Genomic DNA, 12241 nt, shown 5'->3' with positions numbered 1-12241 from the left:
ATCAGGTTGTGACTCTCCGTACACATAGCTGATCCACATATGAACTCGAAAAGATGCAGTCGGCTACTGCGCATATGTCGGAGGGGGCGTGTGTCGGTTGCAGCTCTCCTCAGTCAGGAGTGGAGGTTAGCATCAGTAAAGGGGAAGCGCAATGCAATTAGGGTAAGTGGACACGAGATTGGGAGGAAAATTGGGGGGAAAATGCTAAAGAAAAAATACAGTTGATGTCAAGTGTAGGTCAGTGATATGATATGTGATCTGGAATGTGATTGGTTGTACCTGAGCAAGTTTATAATGGTTACTCAAAGGAACAGGTTAATTATCCAAATTATAATTATTTATTAGATTTTTTCATGCAAAATGCAATCGAGTAATTGAATATGACTAGATTAGGGGGGAAATTGGGGAAAAATGACAAATCTAATAATTGATGCTTAATTAAGCAATAGTCTCATGGCAACACCTATTACTCTTTATTTTACAGGTATAAATGCCTCTAGGACTTCCCAGAAAATGCAGCATCAGGTAAAAAAAAATCAAACTGTGCTCAATAAAGGTGATATTAAAAATTCCAGTTTACATGATTTAACCTGAGTACACTATGCCCAGTGATTAGTGGGGTTCTGTACTGTTACTGCTAACTGCTAAGCGCTGCATATAAAGTCTCTGTAGACAAACATTTGCAAAAGAATAGGCCATAATAATGCACTCAGTGATTTTAAGCATGTCATAAGCAGTAATTTGCACAAGCTTACAGAATGGGACGAAGTGTAAAATGTGCGGTGGGTAAAAATGGCTCTGCAAGGTCCTCTGGAAGCCACATCAGCATAGTAGGTGGTCATTATCTTTATGGATTGGGTTTCCATGGTCAGGCAGCTGCAAGCAAACCTAAGAAAACATTGTGCAGTAGCATTGATTAGTCATCACTCTTTAATATTTTAGTACTTTCATAGATACTCTATATTGCCAAAAGTATTCGTTCGTCTGCCTTCACACGCATATGAACTTGAGTGATTTAATCCATAGGGTTTAATATGATGTCGGCCCACCCTTTGCAGCTATAACAGCTTCAACTCTTCTGGGAAGGCTTTCCACAAGGTTTAGGAGTGTGTTTAAGGGAATTTTTGACCATTCTTCCAGAAGCGCATTTGTGAGGTCTGACACTGATGTTGGATGAGAAGGCATGGCTCGCAGTCTCCGCTCTAATTCATCCCAAAGGTGTTCTTTCGGGTTGAGGCGCAGGCCAGTCAAGTTCTTCCACACCAAACTGGCTCATCCGTGTCTTTATGGACCTTGCTTTGTGCACTGGTGCGCAGTCGTGTTGGAACAGGAAGGGACCATCCCCAAACTGTTCCCACAAAGTTGGGAGCATGAAATTGTCCAAAATCTCTCGGTATGCTGAAGCATTAAGAGTTCCTTTCACTGGAACTAAGGGGCCGAGCCCAACTCCTGAAAAACAACCCCACACCATAATCCCCCCTCCACCAGACTTTACACTTGCCGCAATGCAGTCAGACAAGAACCGTTCTCCTGGCAACCGCCAAACCCAGACTCGTCCATGGGATTGCCAGACGGAGAAGCGCGATTCGTCACTCCAGAGAACACGTCTACACTGCTCTAGAGTCCAGTGGCGGCGTGCTTTACACCACCGCGTCCGACGCTTTGCATTGCGTTTGGATGCAGCTTCTCGGCCATGGAAACCCATACCATGAAGCTCTCTACACACTGTTCTTGAGCTAATCTGAAGGCCACATGAAGTTTGGAGGTCTGTAGCGATTCTCTCTGCCCCAACCACAAGTGTCCTCTTTTTTTGAAAACCAAATTATGGTCACCCTAACTAAACAAGCAGCATTGCAGAATGATAGTGATTCCAGACCCTGATGTTTTAAAACAGTATTGGCTGAAACAGTAGCAATGGGGGGGGGGAAACATTGTACAAGTTGCCAGGGTTTTGGAATGTGATTTTTAGGAATCACATATGTGCATGATGCCCCGGTATCTCTCTTTATACTGTCGAGTTTTGATGCGTGCCCCCAAAAACATAGTGCTAGTACTTCTTTATAAGTAATTTTACTGCCACCTAGAGTTCAAACTGTTCATTACTTGGCCGTGTAATGCAATCATTTAGACACTGTTTATTCTTTTGTTTGCAGAGGTCAATAAATAATGAAGCTCAAGCTCATGTGAAAATGTCAACTGCACAAGTAAGTCACAATTATCCCTTCAAGACCAATTAAGGATTTAGCATAATAGCCTATGGTTTATTTTTAGTCCAGTAGGTAAATTGATAGTAGTATAACTCCAATTAAATAAGATATAAAGTATTAACTTTATTAAAGTTTAGGTTAAAGTGTATAACGGTAGCCCACCACTGCTGGGATTCGGGTTTAAATCTCAGCGGTGCTATCGGCCTGGGGGTATGTCTGAAGCCCTGTGATAGATTGGCACCCTGTCTGGGGTATTCTTGCTGTGCGCCCAGTGTTTCCCGGTGGCTCAATGGTGTGCTGGCATGTTAGACTGCTGCACCAACAGTTGTTTCATATATTTACTGTGGAATTTGCAAACATAAGTTGACTTAAAATATGCACACAGCATCTTACTATCATTTTATTGGTGTGGTATGGTGCAATATGGCTTCCAAATTCTTTATTAGCACTTATGAATAACCAAAGCTGGTGATTTATCTGTGCCCATAAAAACAAGACACTTTATTTCTGTTTTAAAAGTCTCCACCTAAAAGTCCAACCTCAGAAGTTGTAATGCCGGAGAGAGCAGCATCACTAAAGCACAAAGTGAGTGACTTTATCTGGTGGCATGGCACCATTTTTAAACAAGCATCCTGTATTTCAGTTGTCTCATTTAATAAAAGCTTTTTTTTAATTCCAGAAGGAGCACAGCAGCCACTCTGTTGTTGGTAAGAGTTAAACTTTAGAAATCTGGTTAATGGCTGATGATTGTATAGCTTGTGATGATTGGCCTGCTTATTTTATTTTCAATTTTTGTGTTCTCAAGGAAAAGATGTTCCACAGGGCCAATATATGGATTTCACACAGGTAACCATCCTAGCTGTTCTAATTTCTTTGTATGTTAATGATTGTAGTAATATATTGTAGTTATACACTGATCAGCCATAACATTAAACCACCTCCTTCTTCCTACACTCACTGTCCATTTTATCAGCTCCACTTACCATATAGAAGCACTTTGTAGTTCTACAATTACTGACTGTAGTCTATCTGTTTCTCTGCATGCTATGTTAGCCCCCTTTCATGCTGTTCTTCAGTAATCAGGACCCCCACAGGACCACCACAGAGCAGGTATTATTTAGGTGGTGGATCATTCTCGGCACTGCAGTGACACTGACATGGTGGTGGTGTGTTTGTGTGTGTTGTGCTGGTATGAGTGGATAAGACACAGCAGCACTGATGGAGTTTTTAAACACCTCACTGTCACTGCTGGACTGAGAATAGTCCACCAACCAAAAATATCCAGCCAACAGCACCCCGTGAGCAGTGTCCTGTGACCACTGATGAAGGTCTAGAAGATGACCGACTCAAACAGCAGCAATAGATGAACGATCGTCTTTGACTTGTACAAGGTGGACCGACTAGGTAGGAGTGTCTAATAGAGTGGACAGTGAGTGGACACGGTATTTAAAAACTCCAGCAGCGCTGCTGTGTCTGATCCACTCATACCAGCGCAACACACACTAACACACCACCACCATGTCAGTGTCACTGCAGTGCTGAGAATGATCCACCACCTAAATAATACCTGCTCTGTAGTGGTTAAAAAAGTAAATAGAGAAACAGATGGACTACAGTCAGTAATTGTAGAACTACAAAGTGCTTTTATGTGGTAAGTGGAGCTGAAAAAATGAACAGTGAGTGCAGAAACAAGGAGGTGGTTTTAATGTTATGCCTGATTGGTGTATATATTATGATTAGGGCTCTACTAAATTCAAGGACAATGTGCCTAATTTCACGGACCTCATTTTTTTTAATAGAAATCACAGATTTCATGGATTTTTATGCCCTCCATGTGACTCCCCGTACTCGTGCAGGTGCCCGGAGTGCCCTAAAAATTGTACATACGTGGTACTAAATAATCTGTGGCACTTTCAGACCTACGTCGGTTCTTCATTTAAAAACAATTATGAATATTTCAGGTTCAACATCCGGTCCTTCACTCAGCAGCTCCCGGCCTGGATGAGACCGAGATCCTGAGGATGGAATTGATGGAGGCGCTGCGGAGACACGAGGCCGCCAACGATGAGGTCCGTAGGCTGGACGCCGCTCTGAACCTCCGCGCTCGGGACTTCGAGGAGCTCAGAACAAGCAGCGAGCTAGCTCTGCAGGAGGCTCATAAGCATGCATGGGAGCTTGAGGACGCACTGTCAGAGGTGCAGCGCAGGATGACCGGCTCTGAGGCTAGAGTAAGGCAGATGCAGGCGCACCTGGTCGGCATGCGTGAAAAGCTGGCGGAGGAGCTCGGGGCCCAGCTGTTCGAAGCCAGAGCCGAGCTGGAACGGACGCGCCAAGAGCTCGGTCGAAGCAGGAAGGAGACACGGGAGCATCGGGAACGAAGCGTGACGCTAGAGCAAGAAGTGCTCAGGCTTAATGAGGAGCTAACGAGCAAAGACGGAGATGCTAGTGCACCACACGCTGACTTGGAGACCCTGAAGGCACAGAGGATGACGGCTTCGAAGGAAATACAAACGCCATCGGATTGGAAGCCTGCGTCTTCGAAAACCACCATGACGGACCTTACCGCTGATATTCTTCAGCGTGAGATGGATAAAAAAGGCTACATCAGCTTAGACGAGCATGAGGCTGTCCGGAGGTCACTCGGTTCCAAACTGGAGCTGTCAGAAAGCCAGGCGCAGACAGCTCTACTGAAGCTGAAGCGCTCTGAAGAGGAGAATCAGAATCTCCTCACAGAACTGCGGGAGCAAAAATCAGAGCTGGACGTCCTCCAGGAGGCACTTCACGCTCGCTTTGTTCCCGTGTCCCGACTAGAAGAAAAGGACAGAGAGCTGGACGAGCTGAAGCTAAAACTCGAGCGAATGCAGGAGAGCAAACGGAAGGAGCAGAACATTGAAAATCAGGAACGACAAGAGGATAGCTGGAAGGAGGGCAGTCCTAAATCAACTAAGGACAGTAGGGACCCTCAAAGTAGGGATAGTCTGAATGATAGTAAGAAGTTGGGGGACATGCTGGCAGATCCATCTGAAGAAAAGAACAAGGTTTGCAGAACAATTTTACACTAATCAAGTAGCGATGCACTGGTTTTATATTTACAACCCCAAATCAGAAAGTTGGGACAGCATGGAAAATGCAAATGATAAAAAAAACACATTTTTTACATTTACTTTGAGTTTTATTTGACTGAAGACAGGATGAACCTGAGATATTTCATGTTTTATCTGCTCAACTTCATTTCAATTGTTAATAAACATCAATTCCTGCATTTCAGGCCTGCAACACATTTCAAAAAAAGTTGGGACAGTAAAGCATTTACCACTTTTCCTTTCAAAATTCTCCACACGTTCTCTATTGGGGACAGGTCAGGACTGCAGGCAGGCCAGTCCAGTACCCGTACCCTCTTTTTCCGCAGACATGCCTTTGTAATGTGTGCAGCATGTGGTTTTGCATCGTCTTGTTGAAAAATGCATGGACGTCCCTGGAAGAGACGTCGTCTTGAAGGCAGCACATGTTGCTCTAAGGTCTCAATGTACTTTTCTGCATTAATGCTGCATCACAGAAGTGTGAATGACATTTGCCAGGGGCACTGACACAACCCCATACCATGACAGACCCTGGCTTTTGGACTTGTTGCTGATAATCCTTTTGGTCTTTGGAATTCTGAATCATCTGACCGCAATACACGTTTCCACTGTGTGATGGTCCTTCCTAGATGCCTCCGAGCCCAGAGAAGTCGACGCCGCTTCTGGACATGCTTAACATAAGGCTTTTTTTTAATGCAGTCTCCTTTTTTCTCCCCATTTTTAGCACGTCCAATTTTTTCCGATTGTGTTCCTCTCTACTTCCGGTGCTTCTGATTCTTCCTCTCTACTGGTGCTGAACTCCGCCCCTGATTGAGGAGAGCGAACTGACACACGCCCCCTCCGACACGTGAGCAGTACCCGACTGCATCTTTTCACCTGTCCCAACTTTTTCTGATTTGGGGTTGTATATTTTTAATATAACACTGATACTAAGGGCAGTTGTAGCCTAGTGGTTAAGTTGTCATAGCTGGTCCAGTAATCATAAGGTCGCCGATTCAAGCCTCACCACTGCCAGGTTGCTGCTGTTGGGCCCTTGAGCAAGGCCCTTAACCCTCAATTGCTTAGACAAACTTCTGGCAAGTAAGTTACATGACAAAAAGTATTTGCCCTCTTGATTTTTTTTTGCATATTTAGGGGTGGCACGGTGGCTTGGTGGGTAGCACCGTCGCCTCACAGCAAGAAGGTCCCGTGTTCGATCCCCAGGTGGAGCGGTCCGGGTCCTTTCTGTGTGGAGTTTGCATGTTCTCCCCGTGTCTGTGTGGGTTTCCTCCGGGAGCTCCGGTTGCCTCCCACAATCTAAAAATCCTAATAAATAAATAAATAAATAAATTTTGTACATATTTGAGTAGGATTGGGGGTTGGGGACATCAGGTTTGTTCGTTTTCAGCCCAAGCTCTTTGTAATAGTGAAATCATAAACCTCTTACATTAACAGAGATAAGCAAGGCCTGCTGTTCCTTAGATGTTCACCTTGGTTCTTTAGTGACCTCCTCAGTATTGGCGGAATTCTAAAAGGTCGAACACTGATAGATACTGACCACTGCAGACCGGGAACACCCCACAAGAGCTGCAGTTTTGGAGATGCTCTGACCCAGTCATCTAGCCATCACAACGTGGACCCTGTCAAACTCGCTCATATCCTTACGCTCGTCCATTTTTCCTGCTCCTAACACATCAACTTTGAGGATTAAATGTTCACTTGGTGTCTAATATATCCCACCCACTAACAGGAGCCGTGATGAAGAGATAATCAGTGTTATTCACTTCACCTGTCAGTGGTCATAATGTTATGCCTAGTCGGTGTATATGTTCATGGCATGAGTTTACATGTATAATCAGTGTCTTATCATTAATCATAACACAGATATACAACTTAAATTGTAGACTAGAATCACTTAATATGTCACACTATATGACAGCTGGTAGAGCGGGTCTCACACAGCAACATGGGTTGGGTATTGGGGATTACTTTGGGAGGATCTTCCTCTGTCTGTAGCTTGTTTGAGTTTCCTCAAGGTAGTTTGTCTTCCTCCCACCTTCTAAAACCAGCAGGTGGATTGGGTGTGCTGTGACGGATTGGCGTCCTATCTAGGGTATAATCATGTCTCGGGTTTGCTTGTTAGATATTATTATATTGGTAATGTTGATTAAACAGTTATTATACAGTGTATCACAAAAGTGAGTACACCCCTCACATTTCTGCAAATATTTCATTATATCTTTTCATGGGACAACACTATAGACATGAAACTTGGATATAACTTAGAGTAGTCAGTGTACAGCTTGTATAGCAGTGTAGATTTACTGTCTTCTGAAAATAACTCAACACACAGCCATTAATGTCTAAATAGCTGGCAACATAAGTGAGTACACCCCACAGTGAACATGTCCAAATTGTGTCCAAATGTGTCGTTGTCCCTCCATGGTGTCATGTGTCAAGGTCCCAGGTGTAAATGGGGAGCAGGGCTGTTAAATTTGGTGTTTTGGGTACAATTCTCTCATACTGGCCACTGGATATTCAACATGGCACCTCATGGCAAAGAACTCTCTGAGGATGTGAGAAATAGAATTGTTGCTCTCCACAAAGATGGCCTGGGCTATAAGAAGATTGCTAACACCCTGAAACTGAGCTACAGCATGGTGGCCAAGGTCATACAGCGGTTTTCCAGGACAGGTTCCACTCGGAACAGGCTTCGCCAGGGTCGACCAAAGAAGTTGAGTCCACGTGTTCGACATCATATCCAGAGGTTGGCTTTAAAAAATAGACACATGAGTGCTGCCAGCATTGCTGCAGAGGTTGAAGACGTGGGAGGTCAGCCTGTCAGTGCTCAGACCATATGCCGCACACTGCATCAACTCGGTCTGCATGGTCGTCATCCCAGAAGGAAGCTGACGCACAAGAAAGCCTGCAAACAGTTTGCTGAAGACAAGCAGTCCAAGAACATGGATTACTGGAATGCCCTGTGGTCTGACGAGACCAAGATAAACTTGTTTGGCTCAGATGGTGTCCAGCATGTGTGGCGGCGCCCTGGTGAGAGGTACCAAGACAACTGTATCTTGCCTACAGTCAAGCATGGTGGTGGTAGCATCATGGTCTTGGGCTGCATGAGTGTTGCTGGCACTGGGGAGCTGCAGTTCATTGAGGGAAACATGAATTCCAACATGTACTGTGACATTCTGAAACAGAGCATGATCCCCTCCCTTCGAAAACTGGGCCTCATGGCAGTTTTCCAACAGGATAACGACCCCAAACACAACCTCCAAGATGACAACTGCCTTGCTGAGGAAGCTGAAGGTAAAGGTGATGGACTAAACCCAATTGAGCACCTGTGGCGCATCCTCAAGTGGAAGGTGGAGGAGTTCAAGGTGTCTAACATCCACCAGCTCCGTGATGTCATCATGGAGGAGTGGAAGAGGATTCCAGTAGCAACCTGTGCAGCTCTGGTGAATTCCATGCCCAGGAGGGTTAAGGCAGTGCTGGATAATAATGGTGGTCACACAAAATATTGACACTTTGGGCACAATTTGGACATGTTCACTGTGGGGTGTACTCACTTATGTTGCCAGCCATTTAGACATTAATGGCTGTGTGTTGAGTTATTTTCAGAAGACAGTAAATCTACACTGCTATACAAGTTGTACACTGACTACTCTAAGTTATATCCAAGTTTTAGTTCTATAGTGTTGTCCCATGAAAAGATATAATGAAATATTTGCAGAAATGTGAGGGGTGTACTCACTTTTGTGATACACTGTATATTGAATCGGTCAGTTATTCATATCAACTGGAAAACAAAAAGAGTTATGACTGGTCATTATTTTATCTAGAGTTTCTTATGTCCTGTTTATAACATTGTGCTACTTTACATAATAAATACATTTCAAATGAAACTGCTCCACAGTCACATTCTTTATGCTTTCATTCATTTTTACAAACCGCTTCATCCTGGTCTTGGTCACCATGGTTCTTTAGTCACAACTAGGGGCAATTTACAGCAGCTAGACCACCTTCTGAATGTTCTGCATGTTTTGTGAGATGGGAGGACACCAAACTTGAGGTTTCCTCCTCACAGACAGTGACTACAAGTGAGGAGCAAACCCATTGCCTCAGGACCTTGTCTGTAGGACACACACTCTACTTTTTTAATTTACTCTAGTTTCAATTTTCACTTTATATTATTTATCAGCCACTTTTATACTGGATGGGGTCGCAGCATGTCTGGGTTTCACCGGGAGACCCTGGGATCAAGGCAGGGATATCCTGGACAGGGTGCCAGTCCATCACAGGGCTTTAATCCCTCCTCAGACATAGCCAATCATGTCTGTGTAGACGCCTGGCCGGCTGATAGCACTGCTGAGCTGCAAATGACTTACAGTACTGTGACAGTATATTGTCTAAGCAATTGAGGGTTAAGGACCTTGCTTAAGGGCCCAACAGTGGCAACCTGGCAGTAGTGGGGCTTAAACCAACAACCTTTGGATTACTAGTCCAGCACATTTACATTGACATTTGACATCCAAAGTGACTTATATTACTGTGACAGTACATTATCTAAGTAATTGAGGGTTATGAGCCTTGCTCAAGGGCCCAGCAGTGGCAACCTTGCAGTAGTGGCGCTTAAACCAGCAATCTTTGGATTACTAGTCCACCACCCTAACCACTAGACCACAACTGTCTGAGGCAGATGTCACCTTGCCTACATCATGATAGTGTTTTAACATTTAATACATAGGAATTATAATTAAAAATGTCTAACTTGTTTCACGTTAGAAACAAGTGGGTAGCACTGTCGCTTCACAGCAAGAAGGTCCTGAGTTCGATCCCCAGGGTCCTTTCTGTGTGGAGTTTGCATGTTCTCCCATGTCTGCGAGCTCCGGTTTCCTCCCACAGTCCAAAAACATGCAGTCAGTTAATTGGAGACACTGAATTGCCCTATAGGTGAATGGGTGTGTGTATGTTTGTGTGTCTGCCCTGCAATGGAATGCCCTGCAATGCAATGGGTGTTCCTTTTTAATTAAAGCCCTGTGGCTGTTTTGTTATCCAGAATTCAGAAATAGCACTGGAGACAGAAGACCAGAGGGAGGCGCAGAGCAGTTCGTCAGCACCCAGCAGCCCCTGTGGACTACAACACTCGGACAGCGTCAGCCTGCTGGCCCACATTAACAGCCTGAAGCAGCAGCTAGAGGTCAGTCATTCCCTACTAATCTTGCTTGTTGTTTGTTCAGGGGATAGTGGGTTCGATTCACACTATGTGTGAAGTTAGCATGTTCCCCTTGTGTCTGTGTGGGTTTCCTCCGGGTGCTCTGGTTTCCACCCACAAGTCCAAAGACATGCAGCCAGGCCAATTGGAGCTTGGGATAGTGGATCATTAAAGTTTTCCCCTTAATTTTCCCCAGTCTAGTCTTCCAGTTTCCGCATTGCAAATTTCTTGCCGCTTGTCTCACCCCCACACCAGTGGCACAGTGGCTCGGAGCGGTCCAGGTCCTTTCTGTGTGGAGTTTGCATGTTCTCCCCGTGTCTGCATGTGTTTCCTCCGGGTGCTCCGGTTAATTGGAAATACAAAATTGTCTTAGGAGTGTGTGTGTGTTTGTTCTGTGGTGGACTGGTGACCTGTCCAGGCACCCACTGTGACCCTGACCAGGATAAAGCGGTGGTAAAACAGACAGTGAATGAATGAATAAATTAATTAATCTATCTTGCTTTATCCTGAACATCCTCCTCTGTCCTCTACATCCTCATCCTCTACATTGGGCTCCACCCTCAGCACCATTATCCTGATAGAGCTCTCATCCCTACTCTGCACATGCCCAGACCATCTCAATCTCTACTCCCAAACATTGTCTCCAAAACATCCTATCTGCACTGTATCTCATCTAATAAACTCATCTCTGCCACCTCCAGCTCGCTCTCCGGTCTTTTTCAGCCATACAACATAGCAGGCCTCACTACTGTCTTCTAAACGTTCTCTGAGATGATGTATACACTCACTTGAGTCGACTAACTGGTTATTGTCTTTCTCACGACAGAACTCTGAAAAACACTATAGAGAAGTTCTTGATGTATATCGAACACGCCTCCTCAGTGCAGCGCAGGTATCGTTTAAAGAATAAAATCAGTAATGCTCTTATCAAAGGTTTTAAAAAGTCTATGTAATACAATTTCAGACAAGGTTAAGAGATAAATGCTTGTATTGTATTTGCAGGGGTTCATGGATGATGAAGCAAGAGTGGCACTGCTTCAGATCGCCCAAATGAGACAAGAGTGTGTGTGTTGATCATTTTCTGTGTGTGTGGGGGGGATTGTTTGCTTTAGTTTTTTTTAAATGAGAACAAGAGTGTGTGTTGAACACCGTTGTTCAAATCAAATCAATAACCAACTTAAAGTTTATTTGTCTCATACATGGTATAACTATCAGTGAAATGCTTTTTTTTTTTACTGCCCGGTCACATTAGTACTAAATCAAGAAAAACATAATGTACACAATAGATATAATTTTACAAGTAATATATAGAAAGAATTAAGTTGAGATAAAAATAGATACTATGAGGTGCAATTTAAGCCTATAAAATAAATACAGTGGGCAGAAAAAAAGGGTGTTGTGCACACACTCTTGTTTTTGTATATGTGTGTGTTGTGTGTTGTGTTTCTTGCTTCTGATTCTTTAAATGAGAACAATAGTGTGTGTTAAATGTCTGTTTTTCTGTTTGTAGGTGTGTGTGTGTGTGTGTGTGTTTGTGTTGTGTAGGACTGTTTATTGCTTCTGATTCTTAAAATGAGAACAACTGTGTTAAATGTCTGTTTTTCTGTTTGTAGGTGTGTGTGTGTGTGTGTGTGTGTGTTGTGTAGGACTGTTTATTGCTTCTGATTCTTTAAATGAGAACAACTGTGTTAAATGTCTGTTTTTCTGTTTGTAGGTGTGTGTGTGTGTGTTTGTGTGTGTGTGTTTGTGTTGTG

At 44.0% G+C, this 12241-nt stretch overlaps 1 protein-coding gene across 3 annotated transcripts in view; it reads left to right on the top strand.

Moving 5' to 3' along the window:
* Nucleotides 1-446: 446 nt before the first annotated feature.
* Nucleotides 447-12241, top strand: part of uacaa (uveal autoantigen with coiled-coil domains and ankyrin repeats a) — a 14413-nt gene continuing 2618 nt past the window's right edge. For 2 of the 3 annotated variants that reach the window (XR_010013970.1, XM_063004136.1), the window contains exons 1-9: nucleotides 447-525; nucleotides 2154-2204; nucleotides 2727-2792; nucleotides 2887-2914; nucleotides 3013-3053; nucleotides 4169-5245; nucleotides 10332-10472; nucleotides 11314-11379; nucleotides 11490-11550. Coding sequence is in view for 2 of the 3 variants with exons in the window: in XM_063004136.1 (XP_062860206.1) it covers nucleotides 454-525; nucleotides 2154-2204; nucleotides 2727-2792; nucleotides 2887-2914; nucleotides 3013-3053; nucleotides 4169-5245; nucleotides 10332-10472; nucleotides 11314-11379; nucleotides 11490-11550 (1603 nt within the window). In the remaining variant the exon portion in view is untranslated. Of the gene's footprint in view, nucleotides 526-2153; nucleotides 2205-2726; nucleotides 2793-2886; nucleotides 2915-3012; nucleotides 3054-4168; nucleotides 5246-10331; nucleotides 10473-11313; nucleotides 11380-11489 lie in introns of all 3 variants that reach the window. The other variant, XM_063004137.1, reaches the window with a different exon arrangement.

The sequence above is a fragment of the Trichomycterus rosablanca genome, chromosome 11, assembly GCF_030014385.1.
Source record: "Trichomycterus rosablanca isolate fTriRos1 chromosome 11, fTriRos1.hap1, whole genome shotgun sequence".
Lineage (NCBI taxonomy): Eukaryota > Metazoa > Chordata > Actinopteri > Siluriformes > Trichomycteridae > Trichomycterus > Trichomycterus rosablanca.
Note: the sequence above shows the minus strand (reverse complement) of the source record. Positions and strands in the feature narration are given on the sequence as shown.